At 40.6% G+C, this 19,423-nt stretch overlaps 1 protein-coding gene across 1 annotated transcript in view; it reads right to left on the reverse strand.

Moving 5' to 3' along the window:
* LOC121863387 (nephrin-like) overlaps positions 1–16,988 on the reverse strand; it is a 90,146-nt gene extending 73,158 nt beyond the window's left edge. Inside the window, exons 1-2 of the mRNA XM_042362005.1 lie at positions 16,851–16,988; positions 6,932–7,175 (exon numbers count right to left, since the gene is read on the reverse strand). Coding sequence (XP_042217939.1) covers positions 6,932–7,013 — 82 coding nt within the window. The 5' untranslated portion in view covers positions 7,014–7,175; positions 16,851–16,988. The remainder of the gene's footprint in view (positions 1–6,931; positions 7,176–16,850) is intronic.
* Between the last annotated feature and the right edge of the window lie 2,435 nt (positions 16,989–19,423).

Here is a 19,423-nt window from a genome sequence, read left to right on the forward strand (position 1 = left end):
GAGTGAGTGGTAAATAGACTGTTGTTACCTTATGGTCAACACCAGTTATGTAGGTCGACAACGAAGGGGGGGGGGAGGTGTAACACTCTCTATGTAGCTACAGTTTAGACAGGTGTGTTACTGTATGTGCTCCAGTTAGTTAGGTTTAGACAGGTGTGTTACTGTATGTGCTCCAGTTAGTCAGGTTTAGACAGGTGTGTTACTGTATGTGCTCCAGTTAGTTAGGTTTAGACAGGTGTGTTACTGTATGTGCTCCAGTTAGTCAGGTTTAGACAGGTGTGTTACTGTATGTGCTCCAGTTAGTCAGGTTTAGACAGGTGTGTTACTGTATGTGCTCCAGTTAGTCAGGTTTAGACAGGTGTGTTACTGTATGTGCTCCAGTTAGTTAGGTTTAGACAGGTGAATAACTGTATGTGCTTCAGTTTATCACACTCAGATCTGTGTCGTAGTTAAACAATGTTTACACCTGGAGACAAGCCAAAGGCCACACCATCACACCTGAGCGAGAGAAGCAATTAGTCTTACAGGTGTACGAGTCTTTGATGTGTGTGTGTGTGTGTGTGATGCCGTTGCCATGGAGACATATCCGGCGGATTTAACATGGCTAATTACCAGGAAATACCCAAAGCTTCACTGTCTATCTATCTATCTATCTATCTATCTATCTATCTATCTATCTATCTATCTATCTTTTCTAAATAAACAATAATCAAACTAAAATAAATCAAGGTTTGACTACAACACAATGATAATTTCAATTGATTTCTTGTATTTTTCGACAATTTAACTTTGTGTATAAATTGAGAATCATGTACTGAAACAAAATGCATTGATAACAGTATAAAACGCTTGACAACACTATAAAACGCTTGACAACACTATAAAACTCTTGACAACACTATAAAACGCTTGACAACACTATAAAACGCTTGACAACACTATAAAACGCTTGACAACACTATAAAACGCTTGACAACACTATAAAACTCTTGACAACACTATAAAACGCTTGACAACACTATAAAACTCTTGATAACACTATAAAACGCTTGACAACACTATAAAACGCTTGACAACACTATAAAACGCTTGACAACACTATAAAACTCTTGATAACACTATAAAACGCTTGACAACACTATAAAACTCTTGATAACACTATAAAACGCTTGACAACACTATAAAACTCTTGATAACACTATAAAACGCTTGATAACACTATAAAACTCTTGACAACACTATAAAACGCTTGACAACACTATAAAACTCTTGATAACACTATAAAACTCTTGATAACACTATAAAACGCTTGACAACACTATAAACTCTTGACAACACTATAAAAAGCTTGACAACACTATAAAACGCTTGATAACACAATAAAACTCTTGATAACACTATAGAACGCTTGACAACACTATAAAACGCTTGATAACACTATAAAACTCTTGACAACACTATAAAACGCTTGACAACACTATAAAACTCTTGATAACACTATAAAACGCTTGACAACACTATAAAACTATAAAACTTTGATAACACTATAAAACTCTTGATAACACTATAAAACGCTTGACAACACTATAAAACTCTTGACAACACTATAAAACGCTTGACAACACTATAAAACGCTTGATAACACAATAAAACTCTTGATAACACTATAGAACGCTTGACAACACTATAAAACGCTTGATAACACTATAAAACTCTTGACAACACTATAAAACGCTTGACAACACTATAAAACTCTTGATAACACTATAAAACGCTTGACAACACTATAAAACTCTTGATAACACTATAAAACGCTTGATAACACTATAAAACTCTTGACAACACTATAAAACGCTTGACAACACTATAAAACTCTTGATAACACTATAAAACGCTTGACAACACTATAAAACGCTTGACAACACTATAAAACTCTTAATAACACTATAAAACGCTTGACAACACTATAAAACTCTTGATAACACTATAAAACGCTTGGCAACACTATAAAACTCTTGATAACACTATAAAACGCTTGACAACACCACAGTACCCTGTACATAAGGAGTTTCAATCAGTAAAAAGAAAATATAATACGTTTAAAAAGTCTTATGAAATTTCCTCATAATGTTTGTTTACAGTGTGTGTGTGTGTGTGTGTGTGTGTGTGTGTGTGTGTGTGTGTGTGTGTGTGTGTGTGTGTGTGTGTGTGCGTTTGCGTGCGTGTGTGTGTGTGTGAGTGTGTGTGTCCTTCCTTATCAGTTGGGTGCAGAAAGTTAAGCTGCGGTAAAGACTTGGACATTATAAACCAGTAGTGTGTTTTTCTTCACCGCTCTAAGGACCACATTCACTGAAGGTCTTACGACAAATACTCGTCCTAACTAAAGATACAAAGAGATACGTAATTAACTTCACCTGAGCTACAAACATAAGATAATTCCTAAGATTTTACCTTAATTAGATAATGAAAGTTTAAGTAGGAGACAAAATTAAATGCAAATAAACTTTCATAATATATTTTCATTTTTTTTTAACTGGTATGGAAATGTATCTAAGTTAGGATAAAGTCTAAGTAATATTTTAATTATATTTTCAAAGTTTTATGTAGTTTGGTTATGAGGAATATTAATGAAAGGTAATGCAGGAGTTAGTATTCTTCTTATCGCTGGACACCGAGTTTCACCCAACACGTAAGGCCACTTTTCATTATATTACGTATCTTAAAAGTTTACTCAGGCTGTGTGTTTAACAGTGTAGCTAGAGATAGTGTCAGGGTGTTACCATTATCTCTTAAGTTTATATGTCTACACAGTCTAGTTCACACAGATTCAAATTCAATGCTTCGTAAATAATAAAAAAAAAATCCCTAAATGACAATGTGAGAATGTATTTAATCGGTTCATATAATCTACACCACAAACATTCTCAAGGAACTCTACGTATTTTTTGGCTTTATTTTTTCACCTAACGAGATATCTATCTGTCCCACTGAGCTACGAGGCTGTTAAAGACTCATAAAGGTTCATGTGATACCGTTACCCCGAAGTCTATCCGAATCACTAAAGCTTCAACACAAAAATAGATCCCAAAACGTTTACAGGACAAAATTTATTCATAACTCCAGACCAGAGAGAGAGAGAGAGAGAGAGAGAGAGAGAGAGAGAGAGAGAGAGAGAGAGAGAGAGAGAGAGAGAGAGAGAGAGAGAGAGAGAGAGAGAGAGAGAGAGTAAAGATGGTCACCAAAACAGCTCCGAAATTTGTACCAAGAGCTAAACGTGTGATCATTCTTACTCCGCCTGGTGGGGAGAGTAACACACGGGAAGGTAAGAATCATCTCGACCTGTAAGACTTCTGAAAACAAGTTACAGGAATCCTCGATAAATTTATATTATTACGGGTCTCGAAAAATTTGGATCTGTGCCCGTAAAGTGATACACACACACACACACACACACACACACACACACACACACACACACACACACACACACACACACACACTACAAAACCCTTCATAACGTCTTTCAACAAAACTTTATTAAAAAAAAAAAATCCCTCGACATTAAAAAAAAAAAATATCTTAAAATATTTCCCTAACTTGTTAATATAATGTTTTGAAACTTTTAATGAATTCTAGCCACACTTCCTCACTCCGTCGCCCAGATTCCACAAACTCTGGAATTTGTGAGGCGTCGCGGTAAATTATCCCGGAAGGTAAACGGCTCTTCAGAAAGGCTGCCAGGCTCTGAGAATATTGTTAGCGGTGTTGTATAAGTTTTGGCGACGCGAAAATCAGCCAAATTGAATTCTCTCTAATTGGCTGCTCATAGATTCCTTTTTCCCAAACTATTTCTCACAAACTTTTCAATTATTGTGATAGGTCGTGTGTGTGTGTGTGTGTGTGTGTACTACAGTATATATTTTTTAGCTAGACAGGTAGGTAGACAGACACAGATAAACAGGGAGGTAGACAGATAGACAGGTAGAAGGAGAGACAGAAACATGAACAAGAGAGACACTTCAACCAAGGACACTGAAACACAACTTAAATGTTCAAGTGAAGACGACCATGACCCATCCTTCATTAGTACGACCATGACCTGGCCTTCATTAGTACGACCATGACCCGGCCTTCATTAGTACGACCATGACCTGGCCTTCATTAGTACGACCATGACCCATCCTTCATTATACGACTAGATGACCCATCCTTCATTAGTACGATCCACACCCATCCCCTTCATTAGTACGACCATGACCTGGCTCTTCATTAGTACGACTACGACCTGGCCTTCATTAGTACGACCATGACCTGGCTCTTCATTAGTACGACTGATGACCCATCCTTCATTAGTACGACTGATGACCCATCCTTATTAGTACGACCATGACCCGGCCTTCATTAGGTACGAGACCTCATGACCCGGCCTTCATTAGTACGGACTCGATGACCTGGCCTTCACAGTACGACCATGACCCATCCTTCATTAGTACGACCACACCCATCCTTCATTATACGACCATGACCCGGCCTTTCATTAGTACGAGATCACATGACCCGCCCCTCATTAGTATTTGATTCAATGACCTGGCCTTCATTAGTATTTATTTAGACCATGACCATTCCTTCATTAGTACGACCGAACACGACCTACGTTTATTGGCCCCTAAGCACTAGTTAGATAGAGATGAAGTTGTTACTGAATAAATGGTTTTAATTTGGTCGAAGAAAGTTAATCTTTAGAGAGAGAGAGAGAGAGAGAGAGAGAGACTGAGTGTATGAAGGAGTAGCCAAGACTGAGTGTATGAAGGAGTAGCCAAGACTGAGTGTATGAAGGAGTAGTCAAGACTGAGTGTATGAAGGAGTAGCCAAGACTGAGTGTATGGAGGAGTAGCCAAGACTGAGTGTATGGAGGAGTAGCCAAGACTGAGTGTATGAAGGAGTAGCCAAGACTGAGTGTATGAAGGAGTAGCCAAGACTGAGTGTATGAAGGAGTAGACAAGACTGAGTGTATGAAGGAGTAGTCAAGACTGAGTGTATGAAGGAGTAGCCAAGACTGAGTGTATGAAGGAGTAGCCAAGACTGAGTGTATGGAGGAGTAGCCAAGACTGAGTGTATGAAGGAGTAGCCAAGACTGAGTGTATGAAGGAGTAGCCAAGACTGAGTGTATGAAGGAGTAGCCAAGACTGAGTGTATGAAGGAGTAGCCAAGACTGAGTGTATGGAGGAGTAGCCAAGACTGAGTGTATGAAGGAGTAGCCAAGACTGAGTGTATGAAGGAGTAAGGACCTATTTAACACACTACAGATCTAGGTAACACATATACAATAAGTTCACTACTGTTATTCAGTAAAACCAGAAGACAAACAAACTGCAATAAACGTATGACTCTCAACACTGGGACACATACCCTGTTAAGATAGCAATTCCTCGTAAGTTATAGGTTAGGTTAGGTTAGGTTAGGTTAGGTTATAGCCAGTCTACAGTATACACACTGTCTCTCTTATGTAAAGTAAAACCATTATAGAATCTTCCCTCGGTCGAACTGACGAGTTGTGAAAGAAAAATTGACAACAAAAGTCACAGCTTAAAAATGGAACGAGAAAAATTGTGAGGGAAATGGTTCATCCCTGACAAAGTTTACCAGCTGAGGGCAGCTTTGTCCCTGTGTGTGGGTCACCAGCCAGCCCTTCCTTTCTCCTCACGTCGGGACTTATTCACTCAACTTTGTATCTGGCGGATATAGAAGAGAGTGAAAAGGAGGAAGAGGATTTGCGAGGTGTGGGTGTCTTGAGGAGGCATTAGCGGAGGGAGGTGTTGCTACGTGTCGCGTGGGAGGGAGGGACGGAGGGGGGGGGGGGGGGAGGAAGGAAGGAAGGGAGGGAGGGAACGAAATGTGTGGGTGTCCGGATCGCAAAGTTAGGTAGTGAGTATAGACATGAGGAGCAGGGATGGGAGCGTCTTGAGCTGAATACATCAAGGAGGTGTGTGATCTATTGAGGAGAGGGTAGTGTTGGGGAAGGGGTGTCGAGGCGTGGGTGTAGGGGTGGGGGTGTCGAGGCGGGGTGTTGGGGAGGGGTGTCGAGGCGTGTGGTGTGTGGCGTGGGGGTGGGGGTGTCGAGGCGTGGGGTGGGTGCGGGCGGGTGTAGGGGAGGGGTGTCGAGGCGTGGGTGTTGGGGAGGGGGTATCGAGGCGTGGGTGTGGGTGGGTTGAGTGGGGTGTCGAGGCGTGGGGTGTTGGGGAGGTGTGTGAGGCGTGGGTGTTGGGGAGGGGGTGTCGAGGCGTGGGTGTTGGGGTGGGGGGTGCCGAGGCGTGGGGTGTAGGGGAGGGGTGTCGAGGCGTGGGGTGTAGGGGGAGGGGTGTCGAGGCGTGGGTGTTGGGGAGGGGGTACGAGGCGTGGGGTGTTGGGAGGGGTGTTGAGGCGTGCAGGGAGGGTGTGGGGTGGGGAGGGGGTCGAGGCGGGTATGGGTGGGGGTGGGTGTGGGGGGGGGTGTCGAGGTGTGGGTGTTGGGGTGGGGGGTGTCGAGGCGTGGGTGTAGGGGAGGGGGTATCGAGGCGTGGGTGTTGGGGTGGGGGTGTCGAGGCGTGGGTGTTAGGGTGGGGGTGTCGAGGCGTGGGTGTTAGTGTTGGTAATGGGACACTAAGAGGAGGGGAGGGAAGGAGTGTGGTTGTATGAAGGTCAAGCGGGAGGTTCTGGGAAGGTCAAGCATCGTGGGAGTTACACCTCGACCCAATTAGTGTAATATAACGCCGGGAGTCAGTTCATCCAAGGTTGTTGTTATTCGTTTTTTTTCCTCTAACATTTTCTTCGACCCGGGACACCTTTGGGTAAATATGTCTCAGTTAACTTCCCTGAAACTATAACTTACCTGTGGCCAACCTAATTACAGGTAATATACATACAAGAGGTTATACAGACAAGTGCTACTCACCAGAGTGGAGCAGCACCAGCAGCAGCAGCAGCAGCAGGCGGGGAACTCCCCGACCTGCTCTCCTCCAGGGAACTTCCTCCATCAGTGAAGAGAAGCTCGACCCTCTTGAGACTCTGGAGACTCTAAGGTAATTAAACCGTAAATGCCTCAAGCAGCTGTGGCTCCCTAGCTCTGTTAACTTCCTTGTTTAGTTGTGATTCTTGTCTCTGGTGTGTGTGTGGAGACGAGCTTAAGTCTGCGGGACCTGGAACAACGAGGAGGAGGAACACGTTAACTCCACTCTGTCTCTAAACCTAAAACAAGAAATAGTTTTACTCACAACAATAGGTTAATATATACAGTTAAAACAGTTATATACACTACGGGAGTAATGGAGGGCAAGAGGTAACTACCCACACACACACAGAGGCCGCCAACAGCCCCCACGGCTCTAATCAACCCACCATGCTCACCACCAGTAGTATTACACACTATCTCACGAACCTGACATCCCTGTTCTCTCTCTCTCTCTCTCTCCCGTTCCCTCTCTACCCTCCCTTCTCTCTCCCTCTTCCCTCCCCTCCCATAGCCTGGTTCAGAGGTCATATAATCCATTTATAAATCCATCTGGTCCTCTTTTTACGTTGTTTGGGGGTATCAAGGGACTAAGCCACACGAGCCCTCCACATCACACGTCATACAGTATACACACCGACCATAGAGGCGATAATTCTTCGTATTAGACCACATAAAATGAGATCTGTGAGGCATTGTGTTAATTAAACTAACAGCCATACTTTTAACATTTACTTTTAACGCCTCTCTTATATATCTATACATATATACATCTATACATATATACATCTATACATATATACATCTATACATATATTGTAAACCTCAACCCGCTTCTCTTTTTTTTATTTTTTTATTAATTAAAAAAAATATCCTCCATTTTTTAAGAGTCTTATTTCCAGGTTACGGTAAAGTTATAGTTAAATTTTTCTCTTAATGCTTTATTATATTTGCATTTTAATATCAATTTTTAAAATGATAAAAAAACCTCACCTGAATATTTTATTTTTATTATTCATTTGGAAACTTTAGCCGTAAAACATTACAGTTGAATTTAAATGAAAAAAATCTTAATACATACAGTGAATCCTCTATTTAAGGGACAATAGAGGGGAAGTCCGTTATATCGGAGATCCGTTATATGTAAAAACCCAGGTAACGAATTATATAGAGATGGGCGTCCGTTATAAGGAGGTTTATGGAGATAGAGGTCCGTTATATAGAGGTTTATGGAGATCGATGTCCGTTATAAGGAGGTTTATGGAGATAGCTGTCCGTTATATAGAGATTTATGGAGATAGATGTCCGTTATAAGGAGGTTTGTGGAGATAGATGTCCGTTATATAGAGGTTTATGGAGATAGATGTCCGTTATAAGGAGGTTTATGGAGATAGAGGTCCGTTATATAGAGGTTTATGGAGATAGAGGTCCGTTATATAGAGGTTTCACTGTAATATAAATTTCCTGCCAATTTCCACAAAGTATCGTTCAGTCCCTTAATACGAACACACAATCACGTGTTTTCAATAGTTAACGACTAATACCCAGTTATACAGTCACTCAAAACCTTAATGTACAGTCACTCATTGTACAGTCACTCAGAACCTTAATGTACAGTCAGTCATTGTACTGTCACTCAGAACCTTAATGTACAGTCACTCATTGTACTGTCACTCAAAACCTTAATGTACAGTCACTCATTGTACAGTCACTCAGAACCTTAATGTACAGTCACTCATTGTACTGTCACTCAAAATCTTAATGTACAGTCACTCATTGTACTGTCACTCAAAATCTTAATGTACAGTCAGTCATTGTACTGTCACTCAGAACCTTAATGTACAGTCACTCAATGTACAGTCAGTCAAAACCTTAATATACAGTCAGTCAAAACCTTAATATACAGTCACTCAAAACCATAACATACAGTCAGTCAAAACCATAACATACAGTCAGTCAAAACCTTAATATACAGTCAGTCAAAACCTTAATATACAGTCAGTCAAAACCATAACATACAGTCAGTCAAAACCTTAATATACAGTCAGTCAAAACCTTAATATACAGTCAGTCAAAACCTTAATATACAGTCAGTCAAAACCTTAATATACAGTCAGTCAAAACCTTAACATACAGTCAGTCAAAACCTTAATATACAGTCAGTCAAAACCTTAATATACAGTCAGTCAAAACCTTAATATACAGTCAGTCAAAACCATAACATACAGTCAGTCAAAACCATAACATACAGTCAGTCAAAACCTTAATATACAGTCAGTCAAAAAACAATATATAAAATTGTGTTGAAAAAATATGACACAATGAACGAAGGATTCTGACGACCCTATGAGACAACAGGAGTCACAGTGTTCATTATGGAATTCATGGATCACCCAGAGTACAGATAGTTTTTTTTGAAGTGTCTTATGTCGATTTATCCTCATTAATTAGCACACAGAGAAGGTATGTTGGTCAAGTGGAGTTTCTGAGCAATTTTAGCGCCATCTTGTCATACAGTATACAGCTAATACATTCTTGATACATCTTGATATACACTCATACACTCATAATACATCAACATACTCTCCTATACTCATAATTCACCCTCTTAAACACATAATACACCCTCATACACCCTCATACACCCATAATACACCCTCATACACCCCCATACACCCATAATACACCCTCATACACCCCCATACACCCATAATACACCCTCATACACCCCCATACACCCATAATACACCCTCATACACCCCCATACACCCATAATACACCCTCATACACCGCCATACACCCTCATACGTAAACACTATCCAAACTGCATAATATTTACCTGAATACAGAGAACAACACTCCACTGCTGACACCCTCACTACACCCCACGGTCTGTATGTGTCGCTGTGTAGGACTGTCTCTCTTTACGAGTTCCTCTCAACTTCCCAAAGCCAATAGAAACACCGGGAACCTTACCCTAACGACGCTAACGAGCAGTAGGGTAGTTTATTTATGTAGTTGGGTCGTTTGTGGTTGGTCAGGCAGGAAGAGCCATCAGAGAAAATGAGACAGGGAGTGAGAGAGAGGTAGAAATAAAGACATAGAGATAAAGTGAGAGATAGAGATAGTGAGGCAGGTAGAGAGACAGAAAAAGAGAGAGAGAGTAACGTAGTAAAAGAGGAAAAAAAGAGTAGAAAGAGAAAACAAAAGATAAAGAAAGCGAGAAAGAGAGATAGTCAGAGATAAAGAAAGCGAGAAAGAGAGATAGTCAAATACCCAAAAAGACATAGACAGATAGACAGATAGACCAAAACTTCATATTTACCCCGAAAGAGCAATATTCTAGACTCTTGTTATGATATTCCTCGCCATTCATTAATAACAGCAAATAATATTAAGAATGTTGCTTCTATTTTGGCTAAACGATGTGTCCGTACGAGGAAAAGTATTAGAAATAAAAATGGGAAAATATTACTGCTGGCGGGAGGAGATTTTTGCGTCACGATGAATTGATGAGATTTTTTTTTTTGTATGTGATCCGTATGTTACATCTGTGTCTAATTTGGGATAAAAAAATAAATAAAAAATATGGACGACTAAAAAACCGATGCCAACGTAATATCGTCAAGGTTGGCATGAGACGCGTTTTACTGGTGGCCGGGAATAAAGTCACAGGAAAAAAAGTCACAGAAAAAAAGTCACAATTTTGGCTAGGGAAAAAAAGTCACAGGAAAAAAAGTCACAGTTAATTTATGGTGGCCGGTAATAAAGGTTAGGTTAGGTTAGGTTACCATCAGTTCTGCATATTCCTTTACTGAAACTGATTGACATATTAACCTTACAAAATGTGAGAATTCGATAGTTACTTTTCTTTTTTTCCTGTGACTTTTTTTCCTGTGACTTTTTTCCTGTGACTTTTTTTCCTGTGACTTTTTTACCTGTGACTTTTTTCCCTGTGACTTTTTTACCTGGATTCGTTTTACTAAAGAGTGAAAAAAACGAGTCTCCGTTGGCTAGCCCGCGTGATGTAAACAAACTCAACTTAATCAATGTTACAAAAGACCCACGGACAAGACGATTAAACCATTAATTCTTCAATCAGAATTAATTAAACTTAACCTAAACTAAACATTATAAATTACCCGAAATTAGATTAATGTTGAATAAAGGAGAAAAATTATGAAAAATTGGATGAGTTCAGAATAAGTAATAAAAATAAAAGGATTAAACAAATGAAGAAAATTAATTTGTTTGGAAAAGAAATGAATAATTAAGAAACATAAATAAATAAAAATATATAAAAATTAATGAGATATTTAAACGACTATTCTACACAATTCTGTAATGGATGATTTAACTTAGCTACATAATTTGAAACAGTAATACATGATAAAAGTAGTTTGTCCTTGTTCACAGGTATGATGATGTAATTAAAGAACTGTAAAACTTAATTAGTGTTTTTGTATTACAGGTAAAAGTTTATATAATGCGAACTGTTTGTGATGTGGATTTTTTTTTCTTCATAAGATGTATATTATGAAAACTCTAAACACACACACACACACACACACACACACACACACACACACACACACACACACACACATACATACACATACACCACTTCCACTCATCCACCAAAATTCAATGACAGACAGACAGACTCGAGAAGGAAACGTAGGAAGCATCTCACTCAGCTTTAAGTGTGAATCAATATAGAGACAAGTTCTACCTTGGAATCTCTCTCAGTGGTGATGGTGACCAGACAGAATAATAGATAGATAGATAGATAGATAGATAGATAGATAGATATAAATATATAGTGTGTGTGTGTGTGTGTGTCGACAAAGTTGATATTATTCCCTCTGTATTACTTTTATGTCATATTAAAAGGTGACAGGTGCTCCCCAAAATGGTGGTATACTCTCTCTCTCTCTCTCTCTCTCTCTCTCTCTCTCTCCTCTCTCTCTCTCTCCCCCCTCTCTCTCCTCTCTCTCTCTCTCTCTCCCCCCTCTCTCTCTCTCTCTCTCTCTCTCTCTCTCTCTCTCTCTCTCTCTCTCTCTCTCTCTCTCTCTCGAGGTAAAGTTCCGATAGTTTTAACAACATTTGACTATTAAAGTGAGAGAGAGAGAGAGAGTGTGTGTGTGTGTGTGTGTGTGAATGGGTGTGTGAGGGTGTCTGTATGTAGGTGTGTAAATGTGTGCATGAGTGTGTGTATATATAGGTGTGTGAGCTTGTGTACATGTGTGTGTGACAGGCAAATAGTAAGTTGTAGTACTATGTGTACATGTTTATGTGTATGTAGAATAGTGAGTGTGGAAATTAATGTGAAAGAAGAGGAGTGTGATTGTAAAAGTATCAGTATGGCAGAGTGTGCAAGTGAAAGTGTGAGAAAGTGTGAAATAGAGTGTGTGTATACCAGAGTGTAAGTGAAAGTGTGAGAAAGTGTGAAATAGTGTGTGTGTATACCAGAATGTGTAAGTGAACGACTAAGAAAGTGTGAAATAGGGTGTGTGTACCAGTGTGTGTAAGTGACAGTGTGAGAAAGTGTGAAATAGTGTGTATGTATACCAGTGTGTGTAAGTAAGTGTGAGAAAGTGTGAAATAGTGTGTGTGTACAGTATACCAGTGTGTGCAAGTGAAAGTGTGAGAAAGTGTGAAATAGTGTGTGTGTATACCAGAGTGTGTAAGTGAAAGTGTGAGAGAGTGTGAAATAGAGTGTGTGTATACCAGAGTGTGTAAGTGAAAGTGTGAGAGAGTGTGAAATAGAGTGTGTGTATACCAGAGTGTGTAAGTGAAAGTGTGAGAGAGTGTGAAATAGAGTGTGTGTATACCAGAGTGTGTAAGTGAAAGTGTGAGAAAAATAGTGTGTGTATACCAGAGTGTGTAAGTGAAAGTGTGAGAGTGTGTGTAGTGTGTGTATAGGTGTGTAAGTGAAAGTGTGAAAAGTGTGAAATAGTGTGTGTGTATACCAGAGTGTGTGTGAAAGTGTGTGAGAGTGTGAAATAGTGTGTGTTTCTACCAGAGTGTGTGTAAGTGAAAGTGTGAGAAAGTGTGTGAAATAGTGTGTGTATACCAGAGTGTGTGTAAGTGTGAAATAAGTGTGAGTGTGTGTGTGGGGCGAAAGTGTGAAATAGTGTGTGTGTATACCAGAGTGTATACCAGAGTGTGTGTAGAGTGAAAGTGTGTGTAGAAAGTGTGGAAATAGTGTGTGTGTATACCAGAGTGTGTAAGGAAAGTGTGAGAGGTGTAAGAAATAGTGTGTGTGTATACCAGAGTGTGTAAGTGAAAGTGTGAGAGCAGTGTGGAAATAGTGTGTGTGTATACCAGGAGTGTGTAAAAGTGAAAGTGTGAGAAAGTGTGAAATAGTGTGTGTGTGTATTCAGTGTGTGTGTTCAGAGTGTGTAAGGAAAGCGCAAGAAAGTGTGAAATAGTGTGTGTATACAGTGTAACAGAGGGAGAGCAGAAAATAGGTATACTGCAGGTGAGTGTGGAGAAAGTGAAATAGTGTGTGGTGTGTGTGTAGATACCAGAGTGTGTAAGGAAAGCGTGAGAAAGTGTGAAATAGTGTGTGTATACAAAGTGTGTGTCAGTGAGTGTGAGAAAGTGTGAAATAATGTGTGTATGCAGAGTGTGTAAGTGAGTGTGAGTGTGAAATAGTGTGTGTTTGTGTAGACCCAGAGTGTGTAAGTGGAAGTGTGAAAGTGTGAAATAGTGTGTGTGTTTGTGTGTATACCAGAGTGTGTAAGTGAGTGTGAGAAAGTGTGTGGTGTGTGTGTGTGTAGACCAGAGGTGTAGGTGAAAGTGTGAGAAAGTGAAATAGTGTGTGTGTGTGTATACCTGTGTGTGTAAGTGAAAGTATGAGAAAGTGTAGTGTGTGTGTATACCAGAGTGTGTAAGTGAAAGTGTGACCAGAGTGTGTAAGTGAAAGTGTGAAAGTGTGAGAAATAGTGTGTGTGTGTATACCAGTGTGTGTGTATACAGAGTGTGTGAAATAGTGTGAAATAGTGTGTGTATACAAGTGTGTGTCAGTGAGTGTGAAAGTGTGAAATAGTGTGCTGTGTAGACCAGAGTGTGTAAGTGGAAGTGTGAAAAGTGTGAAATAGTGTGTGTTTGTGTGTATACCTGTGTGTGTGTAAGTGAAAGTATGAAAAGTGTGAAATAGTGTGTGTGTATACCAGAGTGTGTAAGTGAAAGTGTGAGAGAGTGTGAAATAGTGTGTGTGTATACCAGAGTGTGTAAGTGAAAGTGTGAGAAAGTGTGAAATAGTGTGTGTGTATACCGGAGTGTGTAAGTGAAAGTGTGAGAAAGTGTGAAATAGTGTGTGTGTATACCGGAGTGTGTAAGTGAAAGTGTGAGAAAGTGTGAAATAGTGTGTGTGTATACCAGAGTGTGTAAGTGAAAGTGTGAGAGAGTGTGAAATAGTGTGTGTGTATACCAGAGTGTGTAAGTGAAAGTGTGAGAAAGTGTGAAATAGTGTGTGTGTATACCGGAGTGTGTAAGTGAAAGTGTGAGAAAGTGTGAAATAGTGTGTGTGTATACCGGAGTGTGTAAGTGAAAGTGTGAGAAAGTGTGAAATAGTGTGTGTGTATACCAGAGTGTGTAAGTGAAAGTGTGAGAGAGTGTGAAATAGTGTGTGTGTATACCAGAGTGTGTAAGTGAAAGTGTGAGAAAGTGTGAAATAGTGTGTGTGTATACCGGAGTGTGTAAGTGAAAGTGTGAGAAAGTGTGAAATAGTGTGTGTGTATACCGGAGTGTGTAAGTGAAAGTGTGAGAAAGTGTGAAATAGTGTGTGTGTATACCAGAGTGTGTAAGTGAAAGTGTGAGAGAGTGTGAAATAGTGTGTGTGTATACCAGAGTGTGTAAGTGAAAGTGTGAGAAAGTGTGAAATAGTGTGTGTGTATACCGGAGTGTGTAAGTGAAAGTGTGAGAAAGTGTGAAATAGTGTGTGTGTATACCGGAGTGTGTAAGTGAAAGTGTGAGAAAGTGTGAAATAGTGTGTGTGTATACCAGAGTGTGTAAGTGAAAGTGTGAGAGAGTGTGAAATAGTGTGTGTGTATACCAGAGTGTGTAAGTGAAAGTGTGAGAAAGTGTGAAATAGTGTGTGTGTATACCAGAGTGTGTAAGTGAAAGTGTGAGAAAGTGTAAAATAATGTGTGTATACCAGAGTGTGTAAGTGAAAGTGTGATAGAGTGTGAAATAGTGTGTGTGTATACCAGAGTGTGTAAGTGAAAGTGTGAGAAAGTGTGAAATAATGTGTGTGTATACCAGAGTGTGTAAGTGAAAGTGCGAGAAAGTGTGAAATAATGTGTGTATACCAGAGTGTGTAAGTGAAAGTGTGAGAATGTGAAAGTAAGTGTGCGAAAGTCCTATATACACCAATACTTTCCGCTGTTAACTAATCAACGATACACTCAGACTTTTTATATTAAACACTTATTACGCACTCACATATGCACTTAATTGTAGACACACTTACCTTCATAAATGCACTAATATATACAGGGATAAGTGTATTCATAAATACAAATATTCACAGCTATAGACAGACAAATGCACTGTTGAATTCACAGGTAAATGCAGACAGATAGATAGATAGATAGATAGATAGATAGATAGATAGATAGATAGATAGATAGATAGATAGATAGATAGATAGGTAGATAGATAGATACGGGAATTAAAATGATAGAGAGACACAGAACTATGCAGTCAAAGAAAAGTCTATTTCTTTGTCACTGTGAGCGAAGGAATTTTGAACATAGGATTATTTTTTTTTTATTAATTATTACTGCCATTGATATATATTTTTTTCAATAATTTTGTAACTTTCTAACAGATCATAGACCAAGACAGCACGGTGAGTATAATTAAATACTTGTCTCAGTGGTCTGTATTACCGTTTGTCTATGATGTAAACAAAACAAAGGCACTACCCGAGTCCGAACGCGAGGCAGCATTGGCTTTGGTTTATGGCTTTCAACTACGCCGCTCATTTTCTTAGCTAGGATAAGATCAACGTTACTATTTACCTTAAAATTTCATTTTCTGATGTTATATTTCGATTAACTTTCTCAAATACGACCACGGTGATATGTCTGTTAAGTCAAATATTACACAAAATCGAGACGCGAACGGACGAATCAGGTTACGCGCACAGAAGAACCACGTGGAGCAGCGGCAGGCGGAGTATACAAACAGTAATTGTTGTTGAACCTTCAGTGACTGTTGGAGTTATTGACGTGTTGAAGTTAGTCATCATCCAACTGGTTCTCATCAATACAGTCTGAAACGCGTTACTGAAACTGAAACCCAACGCTGAAACTGTTGCTTGTTACAGTCAATCGAAACTCGATACTGAAATTGAAATCTGTTACAGGAAATGAAACTCGCAAGAAAGATTGAGAACCAATACAAAAAGCTAAAATTCAGAATACACACAACGACGTCCAGTGTTGGTCAAGTAGCAGCTAATGTACTGTACCTAGAACCTGCCGTCACTCCTAGCCAACAAGACTTGATGCTATAGTACCTCCTCGACTACCATGAAGACAGTCATCGTACTCAAGGGAATAGGTCGTTGTAGACAAAGCTTCAGTCATAGTTATCTTGGGGTTAAGTCATCGTAATAAGGGGTTAAGTCATCGTAATAAGGGGTTAAGTCATCGTAATAAGGGGTTAAGTCATCGTGCTGGAGAAGTTAATGTAGAAGCGTCAAAGACAATAATTGATATCAGAAGATCTTTGTCAGAGTTAACAAGAGGAACACAAGTTACTTCCTGAGTTACAAGCGACATAAAAAACAGGGTACAAGGAAGGCACTACACCCAGGAAACATAGTGGTGTAGTGGGTGTCAGCACTCACCAACTGGTTTAGCAGAGGCACCTGTAGGAGTCGTCGACAAAGGAGCTAACAGGAGCGTCTTGGTGACTGTCAGTGGTGGTGAGACAGGTAGTGTGTTGAGGAGCTTGTTCACCGCACTGCGTCAGCCACGGCGGTTCGGGCACTACTGACAATGTAGCCGGCACCTTTCCTCCCTCACTCACTCGCCTTCCTCTTCTCTCTTTCCCCCATCCACCTTCCTCCTCCTCCTCCTCTCTCTCTCTCTTTCCCCCCTCCTTCCGACTCTTCCTCCCTCCCTCCCACGCTGGTGGGTCGTCATTCACATACGCGGCGGTGAGGTCACCTCCACCTCACTCCATGTTCCCTCCCTCGCCTCTCTTTCCCGCTCTCTTTCTCTTCCGCTCGCTCACCCACGCCACCGCTGCGTCATGGAGTCAGGGGTGTGGTAGGTGTGGGAAGTGTAGGAGGGGCCACGGCCTCAGGTGTGGGCGGGCTCAACACACACACACATATACGCAGACAAATACACGTGAGTAAAATGGTTTCCAACACAGCTGAAGGTCAGAGCCACATGACCGACCAGACCAGGTGAACCGACGGTCCAAATGAATGGAGGAGTATTGTGACTTCCTTGTTGGTGGTGTGACCAGGAGGAACAGTTGTGTTGTGATAGTTTGGGGGAGTTTATTTGTTGAACAAAGTATGTACCAATTAGTTTATTTAGTCAGTTTCTCTTTTAGAGAGAGAGAGAGAGAAAGGGAGAGAGAGAGAGAGAGAGAGAGAGAGAGAGAGAGAGAGAGAGAGAGAGAGAGAGAGAGAGAGAGAGAGAGAGAGAGAGAGAGAGAGAGAGAGAGAGTTCTCATCAGTGTGAAGACATACATCTTTATTTCATAATCAGATATGTGGAACAACATCGACTCTGATACAAAGAAGTAAAGATCCACACCAGCGCCATCAAGCATAACAAAATATGACATTTCTTTTCATTTGAAAAAAATTATATATAAAATAATTTACAGACAATGAAAAGATTAACTATAAATTTATAGGATGGCGATTAAAGATATATGAAATCAAGACAATAGAACAACAAAAGAATAATTCAACTTAAAACTTAAATACAATCAAGAGAAATGTTATTAACAATCCTTAACAAAAAACAAACCAAGAAAAGACCACTTACCTGTTGATGGGTGAGAAGCCGTCTATTGTAGAGGGACTCGACCATGACAAGGTCCGTCCTGGAGAGTGCACATGACAGTATCCTAAAAGTTGGGTTAGGTTAGGTTAGGTTCTTTGATGACAGAGTGACACAACTATATGTCCGCAAATCCTGTGCTGTAACCAATTAATAGTGGAGACCCAGCAGGTACAGGTGGCCCCAGGTAGAGAGTGTCACCCCCTGAAGGCCTCTCTGAACAGGTGGCACCGTCGGAATCACTTTATGAATGAATCCGTAACATGAGGAGAGTTGTTGCTGGCACTCCTCTCTCTCCCTACACACCAACACCCTCCCTTCTCTCCACACCGAGATAGAGATAGATAGAGACAGAGACAGAGAGATATAGAGACACACAAAGAGACAGAGACAGAAAGACAAGGAGACAAGGACAGACAGAGAGACAGAGACTCATTATCCCACCTCCTCCTACCTGTGAGATGAAGCAGTAGGTAGTCAACAGGTAAGCTTGGTGCCCTCACTAACCACCACAACACAGGCAGGAAGCACACATTGACCACAAGATCAACACAACACGACGCGGCGGGTCACTGTAAACAACCTCTCCAGTATGTCACCTCATAATGTTGTTATTCTACCTGTTTACATGACCTCTGAGACGTAAGTAATTTGTATAAAAAGGTCTCGTAAAACAACAGCCTAACCTAACCTAACCTACCGGGAAATAATTGTGTGTCGAGATTATTTGATTAATTACAATATATTCAACACAGGAATCATTACAAGACATTATATTATGATGATATTATGATGTGAGAGGAAGTGTTTGGCTGAGGACTGCTGAGGTCACCTTAGCCTAACTCTCTCATGCCTCACTGTCATGCCTCACTGTCATGCCTCACTGTCTGTTCATGCCCCACTAAATGTCACGCATCACTAACTGTTATGCCTTACTGTCATGCCTCACTGTCATGCCTCACTAACTGCTATACCCCAGTGTCATGCCTCAGTAGCTCTATCATGCCTCACTAACTGCTATGTCCCATTGTCATACCTCACTAACTGTCATGCCTCACTATCATGCCTCACTAACTGCTATGCCCCACTGTCATGCCTCAGTAGCTCTATCATGCCTCACTAACTGTCATGCGTCACTAACTGTCATGCCTCACTGTCATGTCTCACTAAATGCTATGCCCCACTGTCATGTCTCATTGTCATACCTCACTAACTGCTATGCCCCACTGTCATGCCTCACTAACTGTCATGCCTCACTGTCATGTTTCACTGTCATGCCTCACTAACTGTCATACCTCGTTATCTAACTCACTCACTCACTTGTGCTCGTCCAGTAAGTCAATCAGAGCCGCTAGCGTCGAGGTCAGGAGACTCTTGTGTCCGTGAAGAATTGTGA

This window comes from Homarus americanus, unplaced genomic scaffold (genome assembly GCF_018991925.1).
Source record: "Homarus americanus isolate GMGI-L3 unplaced genomic scaffold, GMGI_Hamer_2.0 scaffold47464, whole genome shotgun sequence".
Taxonomy (NCBI): Eukaryota; Metazoa; Arthropoda; class Malacostraca; order Decapoda; family Nephropidae; genus Homarus; species Homarus americanus.